The 24,724-nt window shown below is 38.0% G+C and overlaps 1 protein-coding gene across 23 annotated transcripts in view; it reads left to right on the top strand.

Moving 5' to 3' along the window:
* LOC122573521 (disks large 1 tumor suppressor protein) overlaps positions 1-24,724 on the top strand; it is a 533,282-nt gene that overhangs the window by 419,049 nt on the left and 89,509 nt on the right. For all 23 annotated transcript variants that reach the window (XM_043739984.1, XM_043739982.1, XM_043739987.1 and 20 more), the window contains 2 exons: positions 21,794-22,069; positions 24,114-24,326. In XM_043739984.1, coding sequence (XP_043595919.1) covers positions 21,794-22,069; positions 24,114-24,326 — 489 coding nt within the window. The remainder of the gene's footprint in view (positions 1-21,793; positions 22,070-24,113; positions 24,327-24,724) is intronic.

Here is a 24,724-nt window from a genome sequence, read left to right as displayed (position 1 = left end):
TTTCTTCTTGTTCTTGTTGTTCGAATAGATCGTGCAAATTTATGATCAAGTATCAGTCGCAAATATTCAGTTATAATCCCAGAGGTATTCGTATAATTTTACAAGTAGCCGCGTTACGACGTTGCACGTGCTCGAATTTCCACCATTATCTTCCTCCTTTGATTCTAGATAGAAATTATAGTTTAATCGTGCGTCGATTTTCGATTCGTAAACTATTGCGACGATTGAATGCTATCTCAATCTCGTACGCCGCCTTGATGTTGAAATACTAGTGGGACAATACTTTTCCTGTAACCTTTACTGTGATGGGAGATCGATTGGAATTTCGTTAAGTTCTCTTATCGGCGATATGAATTCATAGGGACAGTGCGAAAAATATTGCGATTGATTTAGTCCCATGTGTTTTCATTTCTATGATCGATCCCTACAATTTGTTAGGATTACGCAGGCGACCATTAAAAACACGTAACTTTTCTTTTATTTAAAAAAAAGAACAAGCACGAATTAGTTCAGGAAAATTTATGTTTTTAATTATTCTTGGGATTTAATGCTCGTACGATATTCTGCTGCCTCTCGAAATTGTCGTACTTTAAGAGTATAATTTTCACATGCGAAAAACAATTATTCACGCTTAGGACATTGGCGTTACAGATTGTCACATAATACTAGGGAAAATTAAATTTTAGACGGAATTCAAATTAATCCAATCTCTCGAATCGTCCTTTTATTGTTTTCATATTATTTTTCCGTCATTTTTCCGACATTTATCACGATTTATCGGCTTCGATCACCTCTGTCATTCTCATGTCATTCAAACGTCGACGGTAACCTGCCCTTTTCAGCAAGCTTGACAACCAACTTCTCCAGTGGCATCGTCAGCGCTGCGGTATTCGAATGAAAAGATTCATGGAGGGCTTCGTTCGATTTGCAGCATCGTTTGAAATTCAACGTAGATGGCGCATACTTTACCCTGAATCGTAGGAAGGGAAACGAGGGTATGAAATAGGTGGAAGGAGACTGAAAGCGGTTCGAATGTAACGCGAGTATTCACTCGCCAAATCGAGTAAACTGCGGTCTCCGGTTCTTATAACTTTCTGGGATGCCTACGGCCGCCGCGATTATCTTTCTCGTTTGTGGTTCTTGCTCCTACTCCTACCTACCAAGCCATTCATCCCCTTTTTCATCCCTTGTCGCGTGCTTTCTAGGAAATAGGATCAATTTTGCGGCGAGAGACGATCTCAATTCAAATCGTTTATTCTTCGTAATTAACTGTTAGATTTATTTGACAATTGTTGGCAAGACGGTCTCAGATATACGTCCGAACATATTTTCGAAACTTTCGTTGGCATAACAAACTCGTCTTATCGGGAAATTTTCGTTCGCGTGAATTGTTGCAGGGCTCGTTTGCCACGGTACCATTTTGGTTTCCCGAGCTAGCTCCGAAATCTGAAATTCCACGTACGCCACTCTTTCCCTTGAGAAAACACATCCCTGTTTCGTATTATCCCGGCTCATCGAGATCCTAATCCCATTAGATTTCCTGCTTGCCTCTCTCGTTCCTCTTTCTTCGCTTGTTTCCTATTTTGTATAACAATACTCGACTGATTATTATTATTATCCTCACGATATCTCTGCTCGATTTTAGCGGAGCTCACGTTACCAAGAAACGAATATTGCTAATTAATCCCAAGGTATTTTCGTGTCTCGAGTTTTTCATAATATAATCAACAAATAGCTTTAATCCACTGCTAATATTATCCTGTATAAGAGGGATAATATCTTCCGTACACATAACGAATACGTTTTTTCATCAGCGAATTTTTTATCATGAAGTTCTTTAGCTATCGGTATTTGATGTTGCCGCACTATAGTACCCATAGCAGGAATAAGAGGTCATTGGCGAACCACGCACGGTGGTTACCACGTGGTGTTGCTCTTCATGTCACTTCCTGCGCTTCCAGCCGCTAGAATTGCATTATGGTTGAGCGGTATTATAACGGGACGTGTCATATAAATCATACTGGATGACGCGAGCGTGTCGGTGTCAGTGCATGTCCCTCGATGTCCACGCATATTGTCGAGATTACTCGTTGGTGGATCACGAATCGGCTTTCCGGCCCTTAAAGTATGCTTTGAAAGAGCTCGTAACCTTATGGGCCCTTTGAACCTGGTTAAATCGAAGGAAATGAGTGTCACTTCACATTTTGTAAGTGTCGCAGTTTTATGATTGAAATATACAAGTAAGGTAACAAATGTCTGAAATTAATCGAGGGCTCCTTTTGAAATTTGTTCACTCGTTAGGGCGTAACGCGATGCGATATTATCGATCGTTTAGGTAATATTAAAATGGAGGAGGCAGAATCGTTTTATTCGCTTGTTTTTATTGAAATGCGTGAAATACACAGTTACGGTTACAGAAATCGCGGAATGAATATTAATAGTCACCAGTGTACGCATTACGAATAATTACATTTTTCCGTTTGTCGGAATGTTGTTGGTCGCATGCAACGTCCTCCACCGAAAGATAACAATTAACGCACCGTGTGTCGTTTTATCTTCATTAAAACACTACTCGTATTGCGAACAATTATTTCGATATTGTCCGCCTTTTGTATACGCGTATTAATATTAACATATATTTCTGCACAGTTTATCATATTTCACTTATTTACAAATTAATGCCAAACGTTATTTATCGAAGCAACCGTATCGTTAATCATCTCGATATCGAAACATATTATCTCTCCGGTCGATATTAAATTGCAGTTCGAGGTTGATTCGATCGCATTCAATATTTCCAGTCGCGGTATGATTCAGTAATGAAATAGTCCATTAATGGAAGATACGCGTCGTCAATGGACCGGAAATGTTTGGATTAGAATTAGATCGCCTGCAGTCCGTACCTCATGTATGCATACAAATACGTGGAATCCCGCAGGTGCATCAACTTTGACTGGTAAATAATGCGTTTCTGCATCCGGGCAGATGTCGAATGTAGCAAAAAGGTTGCGCTTTATTCGTCGCGTTGCGATCCACCGATTTCCAGCTTTTGAAATAGAATGGTTTGTGGTTTAAATGAATTTACCTTCGACAATTAAATTAGTCCTTTAAATTCGATTAGAACATATAACGAGATTACATTTTGCAAAGATGAATTTATTAAGATCAGAAAAAGATTATTTAGTAATTATTTTTTATGTTTGCATGACAGAATAATATACGTACACATACTAGGTCATTGAGATAATTTTTCGTGGAAGAATTTCATATATTTAGGAATATTTATTCACAATAATATTTATCATGTCTTCTGAAAATACACCTTACTTACATACGATATAAACTTGCAATCATGACGACTGCTTGGGAACAATACGGTGAATACAATTTTGTTGATTTTCTGATTTTGATGTTTATTTTCACGCCAACAGATTTTAGGAAGAATCGTACAGAACTTAAACAATTAAAAAGCATTTAGAACCGTAGGTAACATAAAATGGCACCTAAAGTGCTCAAAGTTTAACGCGATTTGGTAGCTCCGTGTCCTAGGTTCGTTCAGATTTTTAAAAGGTGCGTAACAGTTTCAGTCAATTAATTTTAGCGAACTTAAGCGCTAGGAGGGCATGGAGTAGCGTCGTGCGGGTCATTTAAGAACAAGATAAACCCTAAAAGGACTTTGTTCCGCATCAATTATCCCTTTTAAGTGGCCTGACAATTTTTGTTCCCCTTTCTATGAAAAATGAGGCAGTTCGAGCAATTTTTACTAGTTTCGAGAACACATCCATTTACATTTCATTCATATCACCCGATCGTTAATAACCGGTGATCAATTTAGTGGCGAGTCAAGCAGACTCCCGGTTTCGTTTGTTTAAATTTTAACCGTGTTAATTTTTAATTCTCTCGCGGGAACGACTGTTATCTGGAACTAGTCACGGGGAAAATGCGATGTCTAGTTTTCTTTATCTTCCCCTCGTGAACAGACGTTCTCATTGGCTCGTTTTAATGTTTGTGTCATCGCGTTTCCGATCGTCTGTTTTCCAATTTACGAGCTATGTCAGATACGAGAAATTTCTATGTGAGAACTCTACGGGCACGCTGTGAAAATTGGGATTGATGCGAGAGAGCAAGGACGACATTTTCTTATTGATGATACCGACTACTTATTATGGGAACCCATCAACGTTATCTAAACGTGAACGCACGTGCACACTTTGTTATTCTCCTCTCTTTCATGATTTCCCTGCAATACGTCGGACCAAGCAGAAAATTTTATTAGTTCATTGACTTTTCTTTTTGATATATTTGATGGTGGTTTATTGGGCAACGTGTCAAAGTTTAAATGGAATGAATAAAAGAGCTTCGAAATAAATACTTTTTGTCACTCTCACTCTTTTCGAAATATTAAAAATATTATTGTTTAAATCCTGAAGTGATACTTAAAATTTAAAAATCAGTGGAAATGTATCTGTCATGATTTTCAAATGATGTAAGCATCAGATATAAAAATTTTAAATGTAGAGTGTTATCTTTAACCATTTTATTTTTCCAATTTTCTGAACAAATTCACTATTTTGATTGAAAAATACTTGTCTCACGAAATACCGGAAAAATATTCAAGAAATAACAAATTAAGTCGCATCCCTTGGTAGCTGAAAATCTATTTATCATAACATCGCGTCGGTGATACGAGCTTTGTGGTTCGTTGCTCAAAGCGTCCTGAATTCTGGGTCGGAACGGAGGGTCTCTCGGTCTCACAGCTGCGTGGATTTCAGCATCGCAAGCATGGAGCAAGGTCGTAAAATTACGAATGTAAACCGTAAGTGGTACCAGAATGGCATAAAGTTCGTCATCGAATCCAGAAAGGGGAAGATATTTGGTCGATCGCTTCGTCGATCCCTGGTATAGTACCTGGAATGGAAAGCGCACAGTATAGTCAGCGAACCGAAAGGGCAGGAGCGATTCATTCTGTCTGCGTAAAGTGGGACGTGCAAGTAAACTTCTGACGAGGGTTACCCGACTAAAGTATTCAGAGTATCTTTAGAAATCACGTGATTTCGAAGGATTTCCTCGATTTCTCGATCGTTACGGACTGTCATGTAATAATATACCTGCTTATCATAAAATCTTGAAGAACGTTTTATTTCAAAATGTTTCTATATTTATTTCAGATATGAATTTAAGACTATAGATACCTTTAATCGTGTTAAATAGAAACTGAGCGAAATAGAAGCTCGAGGTGTTAATCGACGAAACTATACTGGACGATAGGAATACTGTAATCGTCGAATTCATCTTATTTCCTTGTTAATATTCATTGATTTTCCACTTGGAGATACAATTGAATACGAGATACGATCGAAGCTTCGTTGCGCCGGTAGTCTATGAGCCTGTAGATTTTAACGAATTACATTTCACTTCCGGAAAGTTCTTCCGAACACCACGAAACTGTACATTAACGGGAAGGAGAAACGGTTATCGCTGCATTCGCTTGGAAAACCAGTGAAATTGCTGGTGAGATAAGACAAACACGGTATTAACCGAATACGGGGAACTGTAAATTTATTCCAGGATTGTAGTCTACGTCAGCGTGGCACCGCTAAAGATTTCCCGGTCTAGAAGAATTCGAGTCTGCATTATGCCGGTCACGTTCGTCTAGTTTTCTTTTAGATTCCTCCCTTCCAATCGTCTCTTCTATATTCCTGTTCCTCGCTGTCTAAGAAGGAGTTGTCAAATCCTACTTGTACTTTCCTTCCACGCGTAAAATCTCCACCGACACTCATACTGGTTTACACCAATGGAATCAAGCGATGGTAATAGAGATCCGACAAACTGTAAAATTCTGTGCTGTTTATCACCGCATAATTTTGTTCTTGTGTATTTTGAGAAATTTCGAGTGCATTAATATTTATTAATTTATATTACATATTCGCAAAATGTTTGATTAATGAGAAGAGAGTGGAGGGTCGTTTCGAAATTTGGTTTTATATTGCATTTGAATGGAAATTTAGATCCCACTATGAAATTATAATGAGAATCTCGATTACATAGTTTATGGAGCGTGATGCAAGTTGTGATGTTCCGTGAACTAACTCCTCAACGTGTTTCTCAGTGAATCATATACTCTCCTGATGGTCTTTGATTAGTGACTTAGAGATTACTCTCAAGTTCATTAACTATCTGTCCGGAAGTCTCGAAATAACTAATTGAATGTTGAATAATGATGTAGTCGAGTGAAAGTAATAAACTTTTCCTATTCAAAATTTAGAAATATTTAGTTGCAGAAGAGGAAGTTTTTTCAATGAATAACAACATTTCATATCATAAATTAAGGCAGATTGGATATTCATTAGGTAGATATAGTAAATTATCGAAAATATGGTGGGTCTCGTTCACTATGGAATTGAATGCCGACGTTAAATTGTTTAGAATGGGTTTACATGGCAAGAATTTCATATTACTCCCGCATGATGTACAACATTATAATTAATTTAGCAATACATGGTGTAATTTAATTTCAGCAGATTTCATCATTCCGTAGTTACGCAATTTCGATTTGTTTTATTATTACGTAATTACAAAATGAAATATTACCCAACTTTAGTTAAATGGTTCATAAGATGGACATAGAATAATGAAGTTGCATCCTTACATCATTACCCCCTTTGTATTAAGATCCTGTCATTCCAGATAATTGCAAGATTATAGAGATTATCGAGATCGTGTCATTAGCACCTAAGATCGCTCGAATTATCAGTCGATTTGTCACAGTTTATTATCGTGATTGTCATTGATAGTCATGTTATTCAAAAGCCATGTAAGGGTTGTTGAATTTGTAATGAGATTATCAGTAGCACCTAGAACATAATTTTACAGAAAAAGTATAATTGTATTTCAATAGAATGTTGTTTTAAAACTGTGGCTAGTTTGAGAATTATATATTTGTTTCTTGTCATTGCAGAATAACGATGATTATCAAAATATCCACGGTGATTTTATTACTTCGTTGGCCAAGGGAACCACAGTTGTCCAAAATTCGTGCGATTACATTAAAGTTGAGTTAATTATTCTGAAACTAGCTTATGGATTTCATGCAAAACTTACCACCATAATCTCGTTTCAAACAAAATTTCATTCCGTGCCAACCACGGAAACGTTTCTCATTCAGAATTTACATGTATAATCTAAAGCTGGAGCCGCAGGAAAAAGTCTACCTCTATGATCGTGCTTTCGGTTAAGTAACTATTAATTATACGGCTGTCAGAGAATATGCAAATCGAATAATAACTGCGTTGTAAATTATAAACGTTAGAATTTGCGAAAATACAAAGTGCTCGTGTAATATTATTTTCTTCAGGGGCACTTAAATTAATCAACAACAAGAAATACTGAACGTGCACTATGTTGCAACTTGCATCTCGCTTCTCTTTTTTTCTTTTCTATCCTCTTCCAACGTAAAAATGCTAAAAAATGCTTCAGTGCAATTTTCCCTCTTTTTAAACGTCAAAGCTAGGTCACAAATTCATTTGTACTCGTTTTTGATTCTGCTTTTACATAGGGTTGCCCGGTGCCAGGGAACAAGCATAAGTAAACACCGAAACACTGTTAATGAATATTTATATCGTTATCGCGGTCCATACATTCCCATGCAAAGAAAGCTCTCCGATGTTTCCGCTTCCGACTTCAACAACTACGACTCTTTTGCTTTTTTTACGAAAATCTTGGAAAGACAGAGCGAGTGAATTCAGAAGTACTGTTTTCACTAGTCCACGCATCTGATCGATTGGAATGTTTCGCGTCATTTTTATTTTCATGTCCTACCTATACGTGTTACGATTTTATACTCTTTATTTGCCGAGCACGGTGAGTAGGAGGGGAAAAATGGGGGTTAGATGTGATTGAGCGAAGTTAATGAACAGTAACAATTTGCAGGCAAGAGAGCTGCTGCAAGTTTCGCTCTTGGAATTCCAACATTCTAACTTACAACTTCGAAGTTGTTGATTCGAAGTTATAATACTAGTCGATTGATGACTTAAGCTAGTTTCTCTCCTTTCGAAGCATTCAAGATCTCGTTCCTCGTTAACGTTTCGTCAATATAAACCAAGAATCCCAAATAAGCGAAAACTTGTCATCAACAAGCATCACCATATAAGTGCATCAATTCTTATACTGCTTATAACGGACTCTATCTGAATTAATAGTCTTTTCTCTTGCCGAAATTATTTTCCGACCTTCGTTCTTTAACATGCGTCGCCGTTGTGAAGGAACTTTTTGTTCTCTCTCGTTTTTTAATCGATCTATGAATAAATTAGTCTTGAATTCGCGCGACGAAGGTAACGCAAGCGATGTCAGTGTCGTCGTGACGGCTTAATCCTTATTTATGCGTTGAGCAATGCCCCGCGCTGGAAATTTCATGTAACTTAAATTAATCGAAGCCGCTCTAGACGAGCTACGAAATTCTCCATTTCTTCTCTCATTTTATCTTGTAATCTAGAACATTTTTTTATTATTTTCCTCAATTTTAGTTTCTATGCATCGGCTATTAGTCTGAAGATTTCATTTCGAAACCGAGATCTTAAACGAATACCAGTTGATACTAGTCGAATGGACCAAACAGCTGACTCGTTCAAGTACACGGGCTTTCGAACGGCGCACGCGAATGCCATGGCCTTCGCGTCGCTGAACTTTATTTAGAATTTACGCGGCGTAATGATTTACAGGGAGTTAATTCCATGGTATTAAGCGTGCGTCGGTCTCCACTCTAAACGCTCGAAATCGCGTTTATTATAACGCTAGATTTGCTGCTTCGGTCGATTATATACTACGCGAGACGGCCCGGGTCTACAGGTGCATTTAATTTGCAAAGCTCGGAAATTTACCATTTGGTGGCTGTGTTCTATGGATGCGACGTTACGTAGTTCGTAAATTTCAATGATATCCAAAGCGTGCATGAAACTCCGTGATCTGGCAGCTGGGGGTGTGTAAATAATGCGATCCTAATCCGAAGTCCATTGGATTTTCAAACAATGGAAAAATATACAAAAATCGACAAACTTCGAACATTTTTGGGCGCCGCGTTTTAATTTAGAGGAACTCAATGGAAAAGCAGTATATATGCATTTTTTATAATAACAGTTGTATCTATTTAAAGGATTTTTTAATTATAAATTGCAGATATCTCCAAATCTATCAGGTTATATATGTCCCTTCGATCAATCATTTCGTATTAAAATACTTGATTTTAGATATTAAGCAGCATAAAAATGAAAAAAGAAGAAACGACAAAAATAGACCTATCACAGTTCTTCCATGTGATCTGTAATTATCATAATAAAATATTGTCTGTAAATATATGTATAAATATGTATTATATATAAAAAGATTTCTTTCTTTATTCAAATTATATGGAAACAATGGATAGATATTATATTTCAACTTCGAATTCGTGAAATGTTTTTGCTACTTGTAGGATATCCAGTTTTATACGTAAACGAAAGAATCGGTGATTGACAGGCTCCTGTCAACGATCCAATTTTTATAATCGTCTTTTGTCTAGAGGCTTGCGGTTTTCCGCGTTGGAAAATTGGATCGTAGAACGAATAACACGATTAAGAATTGATTGATTCGTAGAATCCTTTGGTTCCCGGGACCTGTATTTCGCTGTTACACGTAATAACAATCAGTTGATGAACACAGGCATTGGCGAACCGACAAATTGTCGAATGACTTCGATTCAAGTTTATGATAGAATTTCGCCTAAATCGCGTTCATTGCGAAGGAATGTTTCAAATATGTCAATTATAAACGCAGATTACGTAAATATGTTTTGAAGTTGCTGTCTTGAAAGCTTCGAATTTTGTTTCTACGTGTTTAAAATCGTATAAATCATAGATGATCTTTTAAATTTCGAAATATTTCTGTCAATTTACAACACTTTATTTGTATCTATTATAATAGTCATCGCGTATTTTATAATAATTACAAGATAAATACGTATATTTGAAACTGGTTTCAATAATTATATATTTATACAAAATTTACATACTTTCTCATTCTACATATTTCTAATTAAACGCGAAATTTAACTTCTTTCCGAGGAGAAAAAAAGAAGTAAGTACAAATATAAAGAGAACGAAGTAAACGTAATTACACGCGTTACATCGTATTGTACAACACAAGAATATTGAAAACCTTTGAGAATTTAATTGCGTTTTACCACGCTAGAAAACCTTATCTAAAGCAAATATCGATCCAGGGCAGGACATAACATATTGCTTTTGCTACTTTTAAAATAATTCTTTCGATTTCCCGCCGCGTGTCCGGAATTTTTTAATTACTCGCCAGGAAGCTCCAAATGTGCTCTCTCACAAAGGAATTTATTAAACCGTTTACGCAATGTTACATCTCGCAGGGAGAATTACCCTGCACGTCGTTAGTTTAAAATTTTAACAATTTTCTCTCGTTCATGAATGTTTATCGCGCTGGTGGCCGCAAGACCGTCGCGTAATTCGCCTCGTTTTTTCGGCCGTGCATTCGTGAGTTTCGTCTGTGAAACAAAATATAGGCGGAATTCGGTTTACAGGGGAAAAAATTTCTCGTTGATTATCCGAAAGATCCATCGGAATAGCCATTAGGATATTAATGCGGCTTTGCCAGGTCATCGTTCTGTTCCGACGTGCCTAGAGACGAACGTTTGCTCTTTGCCGCTTGCCAAGCCGCGTGTAAACTTTTTGCAAGTTCCATCATGGTGTCCGAGACGCATCAGACTGATTGCAATATCAACGTGCCAACTTTAGTCGGTAATAACGATACCGACGCGACGATTCGATATTCCCTTCTAATTTTAATTATTTCCGACGTTTAAATAGGCGCCACCCGAGAATATGCTTCACTTTCCTCTTTCAATCCACGCTTCATTTATATTCATCCGATATCGCACGACTCTCCGCTATTAAACCCTGCGAAAACTTGGCATTTAACGCGGAAGTTCTTCAACAAGGAGGGATCTTTTATTTCGCCGCGACTATTTTATATCCTCGCGACTTCGACTTCTCTGTGAAACTTTAGCGTCGACTGTTAAAAGGCTTCGGTGGCTCCATTAAAAGCATAGAGAAACGGAAGAACGGCGCTCTCAGACGCGCAGAACAACGATTTTTCCTAGGTATAATGTTGCAATTAGTCCATGGTGCCACAGAGATAGATGCCTTTGGATAGCCGAAGCTGAGATGCAGGGAAGAGAAAGAATAAGAGAATAAACAAAGATTTAGAGAGAGGAGAGAGAAGAACGAAACTGAACATGAAATCCAGTGCCGATTCGACGCCTTGTTGTTGGAGTTACTCCAATTTTGCTAATGCGTCCGCGCCTGTTAGAGCAGTCACCGGCAGGCGGGTATAGTTTCGCGTTTCATGGACTGCACTTGGATCTCGTTTGCCTCGCCTCTCACCTTGGCTGTCCGTCAGAAGTTGTACCCGTGGGCAAAACTCGGCAAACTTTTCAACTTCTAGGCGCGAGAAAGATCGTCGCTCGGGGTACGGCTGTCAACTCCCTGGCACGTTGCCGGACGTTCATGCACATTTTCGTGCGCGACCTTTCGCGGGACCGCGCGCTATTAATGGACCAAAATCGCTCTACCAAAATGGGAAAATGAAGTTTTTCGGTTGTGCCCCATTTCGAACTGGCGACCACGTGAATCTGTCTAATTTTGGTGCATTACGAGTACCGCGATCATTAGTGACTTCGAATTCACCCCATAATTGCAAATTGTAGAATTCCACGGATATGGAATTGTCTATGCTTATATAAATCTATATCTATTATATAAAGGGTAGAAAAATTGAACAATAGTACAATTTGTTTTCTGAATTTATTTATTCAACGTAGATATACATGCAAAGTGGAACTGAAAATTTTTCAATATGGTTAAGGATAATGCAATTTTTAATCACAGGCGCGGTACGTGCACGAACGGATAGGGTATTGAAACAGGGACACGCTCTGCATATTGCTTCCGGTCGTCTATGCGCGCCAGCTGCAACGGAACATTGAATAGCGTAGACCGAACTACCTGTCATAATTACGAGAATCAAGAAACGCACCCTTTTCTTGGAAAATGTACTCCAAAGTTAAGAGAAGCCTCATTGCCCGCGCAGAATTATACAATTCGAAAAACAACAAATCTGTTGCATAAACCTATTCACCAGGAGGATCGTTTCGAAAGTGCCAAGTACGTTCTCGTTTTTATATTAATATATTAATATCGCAGATGATTCTAGACGTAAGCCATACTACGTCGAGGATGATTATTCGAGGAATACGATTCACAGGGCAAAACCACTTGAACTACTTGATCTCGAGGCTCTTGTCGAGTGTCAAGTGCAGGGGCGATACCCGGTTGCTTCATGGAGATGCGTGCTACAAATCTATGCTCAGCAGATGTTTAATATTGATGCAACGAATATCGTGTCATCCTGCACGTGACCGCAAATATGTGTATGCGTTCCATTTGCACGTTGCAACGCGCGACGTTCATTCAATGTTATGATTCTCTGTGATTCTACATATAGAATCAGTTGGCTCAAGGCCACTTTCTCCGTAAATCCTTTCTCCTAAAACGAACAATCGAGCGAACGAAATATGAAGGAAGCTGATAGAATAGTTAAATTTGGCGATAAATGTTTACTTTTAATATGACGTATTAGGTCGTTCAAAGAGTTCTTATAAAAATTGAAACAAATTCTAGTCAGAATTGAATTCGTCATTAGTTTGATGAATTTCGATATCACATATAGGGCGAATCTTCAATGTTTCAGTTACTTCAGATGAAAATCTGTAGATTTGTAATTTGGAAGCTTGGATAAAAAAATTAATTTGTCCTGATCAGTGAAAATCGTGCGTTGGATACAAATACGAGACGTTGATTTAAACAAACTTTTCAACATATTTCGCAAAAAGATCTCGCAGAGAACGAAGCTTCGTACAAGAATTACATTTCGTCATGCACATTTTAATTAAAGTAACAAAATAAATTAAAGTAGCAAGAGGAACGTATGAAATTTGGAGCGTGGGAGGAAGACAGAGGCATGTCGGCTACTTTTCGCTATCGCTTGCGGATATGAAATATTTCTGGCTCTTTGACGCGTGCTGGGCGAACAGTGCAGGGTTGCGCTATTTCCTCGAGCATAAGAGGAAACGAGTCTTTTCATTTTAATTTCGTAAGACAAAAGGTGGCTGTGTGTTCCGCGAGCAGCTCGAGTTACCTCTCGCGTTAATTCCGCTTAACGCGACTCGGTTTCTCGCCTTTTGCACGCACCTTACGTGCGCGCACTTGCGTTACTTATGTTACTTTAGGACGTAATATATATGTTCGAGCCTTGGTCGAGCCAGCGAGGAGGAAGTATTAAGTTTAAAAGCAAATTTCTCGTCGCCTGAATTTATTCTGACGCGTGAAATTAATATTCTGCCTAGTGTCAGGAAGTTCTGCGTTTCGTCGTGATATTATAATAATGAAGAAACCGTCTTATTGTTTGAAAATTAATGTATTCTTCGTTACTCGTTAGAAAAAAATTCTTATAATGATTACTCTATTTACATAATTTTTCATTCTTAATGATGTCCTTTTATGTTTATATTATCTCGTATAATCGAGTTGGAATCACGGTTATGGCATGCAGCATTGATGAAAGGAACCTTGAAGAGAGTTTTGACATTTTTCTAAAATATATAACACTACGAAATAGCCCGGTGCACGCAGTATCACTTTCAGAACACTTTTTAGATTTGTCTTATTCGTTTCACTTTTTGTCTGATTAGTGCTTGTTGAATTTGTTTCCTGGTCTGCCAGAAAGTAAACTACGCATAGATACGAGTAGTTACCTAATTAGATAGTTTCTTGATATACAAAGCGTTGGTAAAATAGTCATTGATGATCAGACCGTTCGGCTGTGTGCTGATCGACTCATTCTCCTAAGCCAGCTAATCAGTCAATTGCGGATACGAATAGTTTAATAAATTCTCTCAATCATTCTTACTGTGTTTTTAAAACGCATAAATTTATCTATTACTCGAATATGTTGGGATGTTACGTAATTCCAGAGTTTGCATGCAGCGTGGCGGCTGAATAGCTCGATGGTTTTAAAGCGTCAACTCGTCCTTAATAACGCGTTTGCCAGCTTGCAACTCCTTTTTAGATGAATCTGCTATTTATGACGTCGAGAGCGAGATCCAGAGATATTCCCGTCGGATACACTCGGTAATTTCAATCGTCGTTAAAGCACGTTGGCTGCGTTGAATCATGTCGTAGAAATCACGCTGTCTATAAACTTTCCAGAGACCAGTGAATGATGTGATCTCTGACAGAAATTCTGCGTGGTTTCCTGAAAATTTTATTGTTCTCCAAAATGGCAGTCGCGGCAGAGTAATATCTACAAGTTAATTAAACGTTGAATTGCAAGGTTTAACTAGCTACAATTTACGTTGGTATTGCTGAACTCTCGATAATTATTATGATTTATCTACATTCTACATAGAAACAAGATTTTATCTATAGCGATAGTACACGTTATATTTCTTACTACGAAATACGATAAGAATACCTTAAAACCGTATTCAGCGTTTGCTTCGAATCCCTTTTAACTCGCACAAAATTTAAAAGTTACGATTCAACTCTTCTTAAACTTCTCGACTGTTCAGCAAAGCTGAGAGGATAACAATTTTTTAACGACAGCTACGTCCAGCGTAAGTAAATAAAATATCGTATGTAAATATAGTTGCGTAAATTCCACTAATAAAATAAAAATACGAAATTAGTACGTTAAAAAAATTTTAGTAAATGCAGACTCGAGGAGAAATCCGTTTGTACCGATTCGTGCAATGGTCGATAATTACTTTCAAGGTCATCGTGACCCGAAACCACGTGTATTTGCCACGAAATGTGGCTATCTTTACCCATGTTCCACCGAGTCGTGCGTTCCAACAAAGGCCAACGAATATAGCCGTGGGTTCAGAGTCGCGATGTTAATTCGAAACACGAACGGCACGGACTCGGCCCGTTGGAGTTTCTCGAGCCAAGATTCCGGGACCACCGTGTCGGTTTTGAACGTCGTATCCACGTAACGCACGTGGATACCCTTCCTGACGAACTTCCGCAAATTCTACTAACGGAATTACCGGCGTGCCTCAATTAATCCGTTGCTTGGCAGAATCGAGCCATTGAACCACCGATTGGTAATCCATCAATTTGTGAAACTTATTTATTGAACCTTTAATGTTATTATTTTGATCTTCTCGTTGTATATTTGAAGTACATGATCTATATTATGCATAACGAGTTGCTTATTGTTATAGGAATTCAGAGTGTACTCATTTCAGAGTATCGTATTCTGGTAACAGAATATTTGCTTGCGCACTGAAGATTGATAGGATACAAAGCAATCGTGTACGTTGTATAATAGACAAATTCTACGAAATGCTTTTAGATCGTAATCTTTAAGAAATGTATGTATTCCAAATTTCATAAAGGTTCTTTCTGATGTTAACGTGAGTTTTTCTTATTGTACGAGCTTAGCTCGTGATGTACACTCCAGCTAAAGCTAAAATGTGCATCCACGAGTCGGGTTCGTGCATTAGACCCGTTTCTTTTGCTTATCAGACTTCGAATGTAATTTGTGCCTCGTGTGTAGTGATATGCATATATCTACTATGCGTTTATGGAAAATTTAAACGTATAAACACATAGATATACACAGATGTACAGAATACATATAATGTGCAAGGATATCCAAAATACTGCTTATGATACATAGAGACTGAAACTAATCTTTATATGAGTTCCATCCAATGTGAATTTGCATAAACATCCCTAGTCTAGTTACTATAGTTTACTATAAACATCGGAGGAATAATGGATACAAACCCAATACTGCGCGAATTGAATAATTTCTGTTCCGCTATTATCCTCTTATCTCTACCTATAATTCCAATCATATCTAATTCTCATAGCTGATACTCACTAAATAAATTAATTTGTCGTGAAACTATTTTCCCAGGTAATTTTCACGTATTTTTCATTATTCTTAAAATAATCAGTCTGTTCTGGAAAAAAACCCGGAACTCATAAGCCGGACGCGTAAAGAACATACACCAGGATTACAAAATGACGTAAAAATTGAAAACGGATCAACAGACACGCGGTATCTCGTCGAATGCTCGCACGAGTTTTCACGATCGATCGACGGAACCATAAATCTCGATAGCTCGCTGGCGAGCCGTGTGACTGACCACGAAACGTTTGTTTCATCGTGGCCGTCTCTTCTTCGTGCAGCACGCGTGCCGTTGGTATATTTTCACAGTCGGTTGGAAATAGCCGGCTACTGGTCTAATATTATAATAGCGATGACTGGCGCGGCGCGAACGCGAACCTGCGTGAACGAGCGAGCACAGTCGAGTCGCGGGCGAGACGGTCACCAGTTTCGAGCGTGTGACGCTCCGCGGGAACGAGAACGGGACCGGATAACGTTACTTCTTGCTCGTCCTGACAGAACTGTCGCAGTTTCGCGTTTTCCAGCCTTCGAGGAAGTCCGTCTCATCCACGTTTTAATCGCTTAGACATATGAGTTCGTCTTCGAGAGTTTCGATTGTGTAATGCGATCGAATTCACGTGGAGTTTATTTTTCGATAAACTTTGTCGCGTCGCTAAACTTCATGCAACGTTCGCATCTGTTGTTTGAGATATATTTAGTGGTCATAAGGTGAAGCTCTTGGAATTCCTATTTTAAACATAGTGAGAAACGTGACGTAGACTAAAGAACTATACTTCATCGTTGTCGAATTTTGAGGCACAAGTTTTGAAAATTTGCGAACAATCGGGCCGAAAGATATTCTGGTAGCGATATCACGACACGTTTAAAGTAGCTGCAAGGATTTATGCAAACGTCAGCAGCGTATTAATCTCTGCTCCCAACGTGAATTTTCCACGGTATTACGCAACGCGCCGATACTGATTATTACTTGATAATACGTTGCTGTGGCGCCGCGTCATAAATAATCCGCGTGATTTATGCATTATTTTCATCGCGTCAGGAAGAGCTCCCGCGTTGCAGATTTTCTCTCGAGCTGGAACGAAACACGGGTTGCAACTGCATTGAACGAACCTCCGTGGCAGGCGTTTCAGTGTCAAAGTGAACGAGATTTTCAAGCGTTTCGGTATGTGGTAGTGCGATAAAAGTAGTGATACGCGGACATCGATATCTGGTATGTTGTTCGAGTGGACTCGGTGAATGTGAACCAAAAATATCGTACTTACCCCTAGGCGTTGTTATTTTGCTGTCGGTGTTTTAAAATGTTGCTGACAACAGTGGCTCAGTACACACGATGACGACTATCATGGTAAACGGGCCCCATAAAATGGTAATTTTGCGTTTTATATTTGATTGTACATGACATATTGTGTTTTCAAAGTTACAACTTGACAGACCAGTATCATACACTAAATGTTCTACCATCAATTAATGATTAATCATTTTAAGAAAGGGGAAATTTACTGTACATCACATATATTGAATGTTAAGAAAATTTATGACAAAGGTATCAAAATCTCATTATAAATCACGAGTAATCAGAACATTCTTATAACTTCCTTATATATGTGAGTTGAAATTTGAAGAAAGTGGTATGAGGGTTGTTGTGAAATGCGATGTCAACAATTTTATAATCCACAGATTAGTTCAAAAGAAACTGTCGACGAAGAAACAATAACAGCTCTACTCTAAAAAATCTTAGCTAAGAAATTGACAATCTAAAATGACGAATTAATTCGTCTTCCCTAATCAACAGATTTCTCAATCGACTATTCTCAACGTAGCATAAAATATCCAATCCAAAAGCTATTAATACTTCTGCTTACGAGCACCAATTTTAAACTGTTTTTTATCCATCACACTTATGCTTCACATCTTATTTCATGCACGTCAGACAATTCACCGTTATACCATGATATTTCACACGCTTATCGTCCGACACGTACATTACGACCAATATCGCCCGTGGCAGCGAACTGATCTTCTTCTAAGCGCAAACGCAGTCGGATTAATTAACAATGGCATTCACTGTGACACAGTCGCTAATCGTCGATTAGCCGAGCGACAGTCCACAAGCATAATTGCATCGTAACGTCAACGTACCACCTACATCGGGCTCTGTTACCGGGAGTAACAGGGATTTCCGGTAACGACCCTTACGGCGTTCCATCTGTCCAGGGCTGGTCTTCATAGAATGGTAATTCGGAGACGATTAATTCACGATTCCGCAGGCAATATGGGCTGATACAACCGCGTGCATCAAATCTATCGTAGAGTTCGTGATTGCACGCGGATCATCGCGATACCCCAACTGGTACGCGGAATGCATTTCGGCATACGTGTCGTGCTCGAAGCTTCTCTGTTAGGTTGATCCTATTCTGTCTTGAATGGAGTACGTATTAGGTTAGATATATAGAATGGTAGATGGTTGTTTTCGTTTGAGGCTGAGTCATCGATGGGCTCTTAGGAATACTTAAACCTTAGCGTAGCACCTTAGTGTGTAGGGAAAAATGATCGAACATTTTGTTGGGTGTATTGAAACATGTGACTTCTCATTCGTGGAATTGGCAGTTTTTCGTTTCAAAATCGACAACAGTGATTCATGCGAAATATTGACTAATTCTATGAAATATTGCGATTGAAAGTGTTCTTGTTTCTTTCGGGAAAAATGCTGTATTTGTGTTTTCCATGTGATTGAATGAGAAATGTGATTCGTTCAAACTGTTGTAAGCAGGAAGTACGGAGATTTTTAAAATCCGTCTTCGAAAGCTTGTTGAAAGGAACGAAGTTCGTTTGCCTCTGTATTGTGAGGGATTCCTCTATTAATCTCGTACCGTGATAAGCGTAGAGGCGTGACGGATTATAACATTGTTGAACGATATCAGCATTCTCGCGATAACTACCGTAACTCTACCACAATCGATCCAGATCCGTGACCTAATCTACTCCTCTGCGGGCCTCAAAATCAATTAGCCAGTTAACTCCTTCGCTCTGCGGGAAGCTTAGTCCCTCATGTAATTAGGAACTGACCCGTGCTGGATTACCGATGTAATCTACGCTTCCCTTTGTATTGCACTGAATTCTTCCTGCGTTTTAATCTTACCATCCTGTCATTCGTTCTAATTTTGATTATTTTTCATATCTGTATATCTCCAATGCGATTCAAATTATTTCACTATTTGATTAAAAAATTGAATTGCAATAGTGAATGATGCACATTCTAAAAGAGAAGATTTCCACGAGAATCTTTTTGATATAGAATTGTTTTTCACTTTAATATAGAAAATATTAATTCGAATTTAACGCTACAGGTATCGATAATAATTATTTTTGTTTCGGTAGTTTTTCAACGAATAAACTGTCTAAGGTGATAGAATTTTTAGCTTTGGTAGTGATATAAGATTTTTAGCTTTACTACAGAAATAAATCCAATTTTATTGCAGATGTACAGACGTAAAAGAGAATGATATACATTAACACTAGGTTTGCAGGCGTTTCTTATATACCTATCTCTACGAGTACCCGTCAAATTGACGGATAAACGAAAATACGCATTTTCTTTAAAAAATCGATTTATTCAAATTAAGTCTGAATTGAACAATATTAGGCTTCACGTTTATATAAATTCCTAATAAATAAAAAGTCTTTTTTTTTTAATTATCACCGAAATGATAACAGTAACATTATCGCTATAGGGTAATCATATTTATTAAGCATATTTTTTGCAAATATACTGAATTTTGTTTGTGCATTTTCCGCATACGATCTTTTTTGCAATATATACAACAATTATTGCTTCTATTTTTTTTTTTGCAGTAGCCTACTTGGCAACTTTTTCGCACTTCTGACGTTGAAAGTAACAGAAATAAAGCGTCTGATCTTTGGAAAAATATGAACTCCTTTCTGGATATTTTTGATCCGGTGCACTCTTTACATAATATCCACGCGTTTATCGCTACCAAATCTAAAATATTGAAAAAAAAACTTGAAGGGGCCATCGGAAACTCTCTGCTTTCACACTATATTTGCGTGCCATCTGGTCAACGACGTCCACACCAAATTTTGTTTTATTATAAAAAGCAATGGTTTCTGGGACACGTTTATAATTATCTTCTACTTGTATACTTGTATGTTTGGTGCTTAGAAGAAGGACTTTTACGTTAGGTTTACTTTTATACACAGTAAGCGTGTAGTTTTCTGATTTATATAAATGTGAGGAAAACAAAGTCATCTTGTCCTTTTTTCCTTTGACCATCGAGTTTCATCTTTCCCCATATAACGGAAACCATTCAAAATATATTTTGTTTGGACGTCAACTGCAAACCAAAACTTAATACCAAATTTATGAGACTTATTCGGCATATATTGCGTAAACCTGCATCGGGCTTTCGTTGGAAATAATTGTTTATCTATTGAGATATTTTCATATGCTTTGTAAGAAGCCTGGCTATTACTTATAAATCTGTTCCATATTTCGGATATCAGCGCAAATTTCTCCGTTTGTAATCTTTCAGAGGCTTTCAATGATCTCACTTCATATGCGCCCCGGGCATATAGAATTCCTAGAAAACTACGTAACTCAGCAACTGTGATTGTCCGTCTTTTTCCAAAACTCAATGCGCCTCGGCTTTAGTGCAATCTTTTATGTGTTCCATTATGTGTCTATCAATTATCAATTCGAAGGCACTAGTTACATAACCCGACATAGTATTTCTCTTAGCATAACCAGTAGGCCCTGCGATATCCTTGAATATCATACGAACGGGCGTCCTACCTCTAGATCCGCCTGCTTTCAGTTTTATCCACTATGTCCCGTCAATTGCAATTTCAATTTCACCCATTACATTTTGGGATATGCTTGGAATGCTCGTCCTTTCATCCTCGAAGTCAGAACTAGAAAAAATACGCATCTTTTTCTTATTACGACACACTTTCAAGAAGTTTTCCTCTTCACTATCCGAAGATCCTTCTGTCTCTCCACTTTCAGTGTATTCAGAACTTTCGCTGTCAGTTTCGCTTTGGCCTAATTCAAATTGATCTTCTTCGGAGGTATCCTCAGAATAATCTTCATTAATGTTGAAAATTTTATTCAATATCTTATTATATCTCCTGAATTTACTCATGATTGTTAGAAAAGGGGGATTGGTCAAAAAAAGAAAATACTGTGCCCAAATTCAATTATCCTATTCTAAATACTTACAATAAGCGGAGAAAATAATGGGAAATGTCTACAATAACTGAAACTTCTGCACATTGTTTTTGAAAAACGGTTTGTTTATGAAATCAGCTAGCCCGTCAATTTGACGGATTCCGTAGAGATAGGCATACTACAGACAGATTTCAAAAATTAGAAAGCCTAGGAAAAAATAATTGTGGGTATAAATTCTTTAGATGAAATGATTAATTTACGGTGGAAAGTGGTTAAAATTAATGCTATGGTTTTTGAGATATTTCATTTCGAAATTTGAAATCCGTCAAATTGACGGGTCCCGTAAACCTAGTGTTAGGTTGTTCCAAAAGTTTCTTTCCATTTGTTCCAATAGAGCGAAATGGATCGTATATAATCCAATGAAATAATATAAAACAAAAAATGTTGCGCATCTATTATTTCCGTATAAAACGAAAGAAATTTTTGGTACAACTGAATATATCGAATTGTGATGAAATGATAAGTTGGAATATATTTCGAAATTTTACTAACGTGAATACGATTTAATAACAGGTCAACGGAGACGATGACTGGGAGTACGAGGAGATTGTACTCGAAAGGGGTGGTGCTGGGCTTGGCTTCAGCATAGCCGGGGGTACAGACAATCCACACTTCGGCAACGACACTGCCATTTACATCACGAAACTTATACCGGGCGGTGCCGCGTCCGGGGACGGTCGTCTACGCGTCAACGACACGATACTCCAGGTGAATGACGTTTCCGTTGTCGACGTACAACACGCGGCAGCCGTCGATGCGCTCAAACGAGCAGGGAATACCGTTAAACTAGTAAGTTTCCATTTTCTATTTTATTGTTTTTTCATGTATATAACAGGTAAAACAATTTATCTACCATAAGATGTTGACCTAGTTTTTATTATATTTGTTTAAAAATAATTCGTAAATAATATGTGAGCCTTCTAGAAGATAAATCGATCCAACGCAACTTTTTATTAATTTTTTAATTTCATTACGTAATTATACGCTTATCTGTACTTTTCAATTTATGGAGTAGATCGATGTATTGATCAACTATGACTGACACTACGGCGCAAAATTATTGAAACGATTTTCATATTTGTTAATGGCGTTGATTAAAGAAAACTAAGAGAAGAAACAGTAACAAATCGAATGAGGCTTTTCTGAGGAAATTATCTTATGCTTCGTAGCAAACGCATCTTAAAATATCATCAGTGATTTAATTTCAAGATCGTACAAAATTTCATGATTCTATCTAAGTACTTCACTTGGATTAGTGCAGAAGAAAATTGTTAATATAATTTTTATATTTTATGCATCGTCTTTGAAATTGTTAAAGGCGTCGATTAAAGAACACAAAAGAAAGAAATAGCAATAATTGGCGCGAGATTTGAAAGATCTCTCCGAACAATGAAGCCGCGTCTGCTGGAAAGAATCCGTTTTAGACGTCCAATTATTATCTGGTAGCTCGACGCGAGATAATCGCGGCCGACGACAATGCCGGCTGTATATCTTGCGGAAAACCGAGATTCCCTCTCATCCCTCCGCGAAATAATGCTCGGCGTTTGCGTTTCCCTACCTCTCGCGATATCTCTTCTTTTAGAACCTCGAAAATAAAATATAAAAAGAAAACGAAAGGGCGATGTTCCCGTTCTAACGACCAAACGATCATTTAGAAACCAGCGCAGGAATGAAATAAAATAAACGCCGGCTTTTTTGTACGTCGGAAATAATGAATTAATTTCGTAACGCATCGTCGTAAGCTTCGACCACGAAGCAAGAACCGAAAAATTTAAAAAAAACTCGCGGACCGTCGAGCGTGTTAGCATCTGAATGGACGAGTTGAGCGTGCTACTGTGGTGCGCGAAATGCGAGCCGAATAAATTTCCGCGCGACGCAGTAGTCCGGTATTTAATCTAAAATCCTGCTGCATCCTGGGAAATATTGTTTCCCGAAGATGCAGAATGTTTTTATCCTTTTTCCTCCTTTTTTAAACACATATTTTCGAATGTGTTCTTCGATCTTTCGATCTTGATACGTTTCTCTCCCTTCTGTCCTCTTTACGACACGTTTCTTCTTTTTTCTTCTCGTTTGTACACCCGCTCACCTGCGTTATTAACCTTTTCCAAGTGGCTAGGAAACAGGTACGGAGGTAAGCATAAAAGCGTTTACGGGCTGGATATTATTATTTCACTGCTAGCCCCCTGTGCAATATCCTCGAAGCGTGGACCCTTAAGAGGAGGCTTAACGTTAGTGAAACTTTAACAACATTTCCTACCGGGCCGATTTAATTAAATTTATGTCATGTAGCGTTTCGGTACACCGCGGTAAACGAAGCACGGCCCTCGCCGTGAAAGTGAAATCTTAATTGTCCTCGATGTAACGCTCCATTTAATTTCTCAAAATTTAATGGCGCTCGTTCCGAACGACGAATCTTAACTTTGCCTCAGTACACCGTAACTCACCTACGATTTCCTGATAAGTATCGATCTTTTATCTGTTAGTTTAAAAAGAAGGACGATTAATTCAATTTATAAACGTTCTGGTTAAACGATAGTAGGTACTGTTTGCAAAAAAACCAGTACCTTCTGTAAGTTTAAATCACATCCATTCATTGTTGCGCTTCTCACGCGAGGGAATTTTTTGTGAGAAAGAACCACTCCCATAAATTTGTTTGATTTAGTCAATTTAATCTGATCGAATTTGGAAAAATGGGATATTACTTTTCATTCCAATCTCAAGGAATCGTTACGAAATCTATAAAAAATGTTGTAAAGTAATTTTGTATTTTTAAGAACATGTGTTTGATGTTATATGCATAGATGACGTAACGGATGCTTCAATTAATTTTCAGTATGTACGTCGACGGAGGCACACGCAGCTGATCGAAATCGAGCTAATTAAGGGTAGCAAGGGCCTCGGTTTCAGTATCGCTGGAGGTATTGGCAATCAGCATATACCTGGTGACAATGGAATCTACGTAACGAAAATTATGGAAGGCGGCGCCGCGCAAGTAGAGGGCCGTCTTGTCGTTGGAGACAAATTAGTGGCCGTCAGAAATGCCCTGGTAAGTTCAGGCAAAATTATACTCCTTCGGTTCTGATTTCTTTCTGCCACGCCGCTATCATTACCTAATAGATAACAATAAAATTATTCTCAAATCCTCGAGTCTCGTTCCTTCGAGTCGTTAAGTGACTTAATAATCGTAAATTGTAAAGCGAATTATAAATCCACCGTATATCTTCCTGTTAACGTATTTATTATACGTACGTAGAATTACGTAGAATTTTTGATACATCATAGAATTAAAGAGTAGTTCTTCGCATAGTTGAAATACCATTTACACTTTTAATCTGATTGGCGATTACAGTTCTTGCTATTTAGCTAGGTCGAGAAGAAAGCTGGTCTTGATTAGAGAATCCTTCATGTAAAATAGCTTTGCCGGGAACAAAGAAGAAATATATT

The sequence above is a fragment of the Bombus pyrosoma genome, linkage group LG12 (genome assembly GCF_014825855.1).
Source record: "Bombus pyrosoma isolate SC7728 linkage group LG12, ASM1482585v1, whole genome shotgun sequence".
Lineage (NCBI taxonomy): Eukaryota > Metazoa > Arthropoda > Insecta > Hymenoptera > Apidae > Bombus > Bombus pyrosoma.
This window is presented reverse-complemented; position numbering and strand designations above follow the sequence as displayed.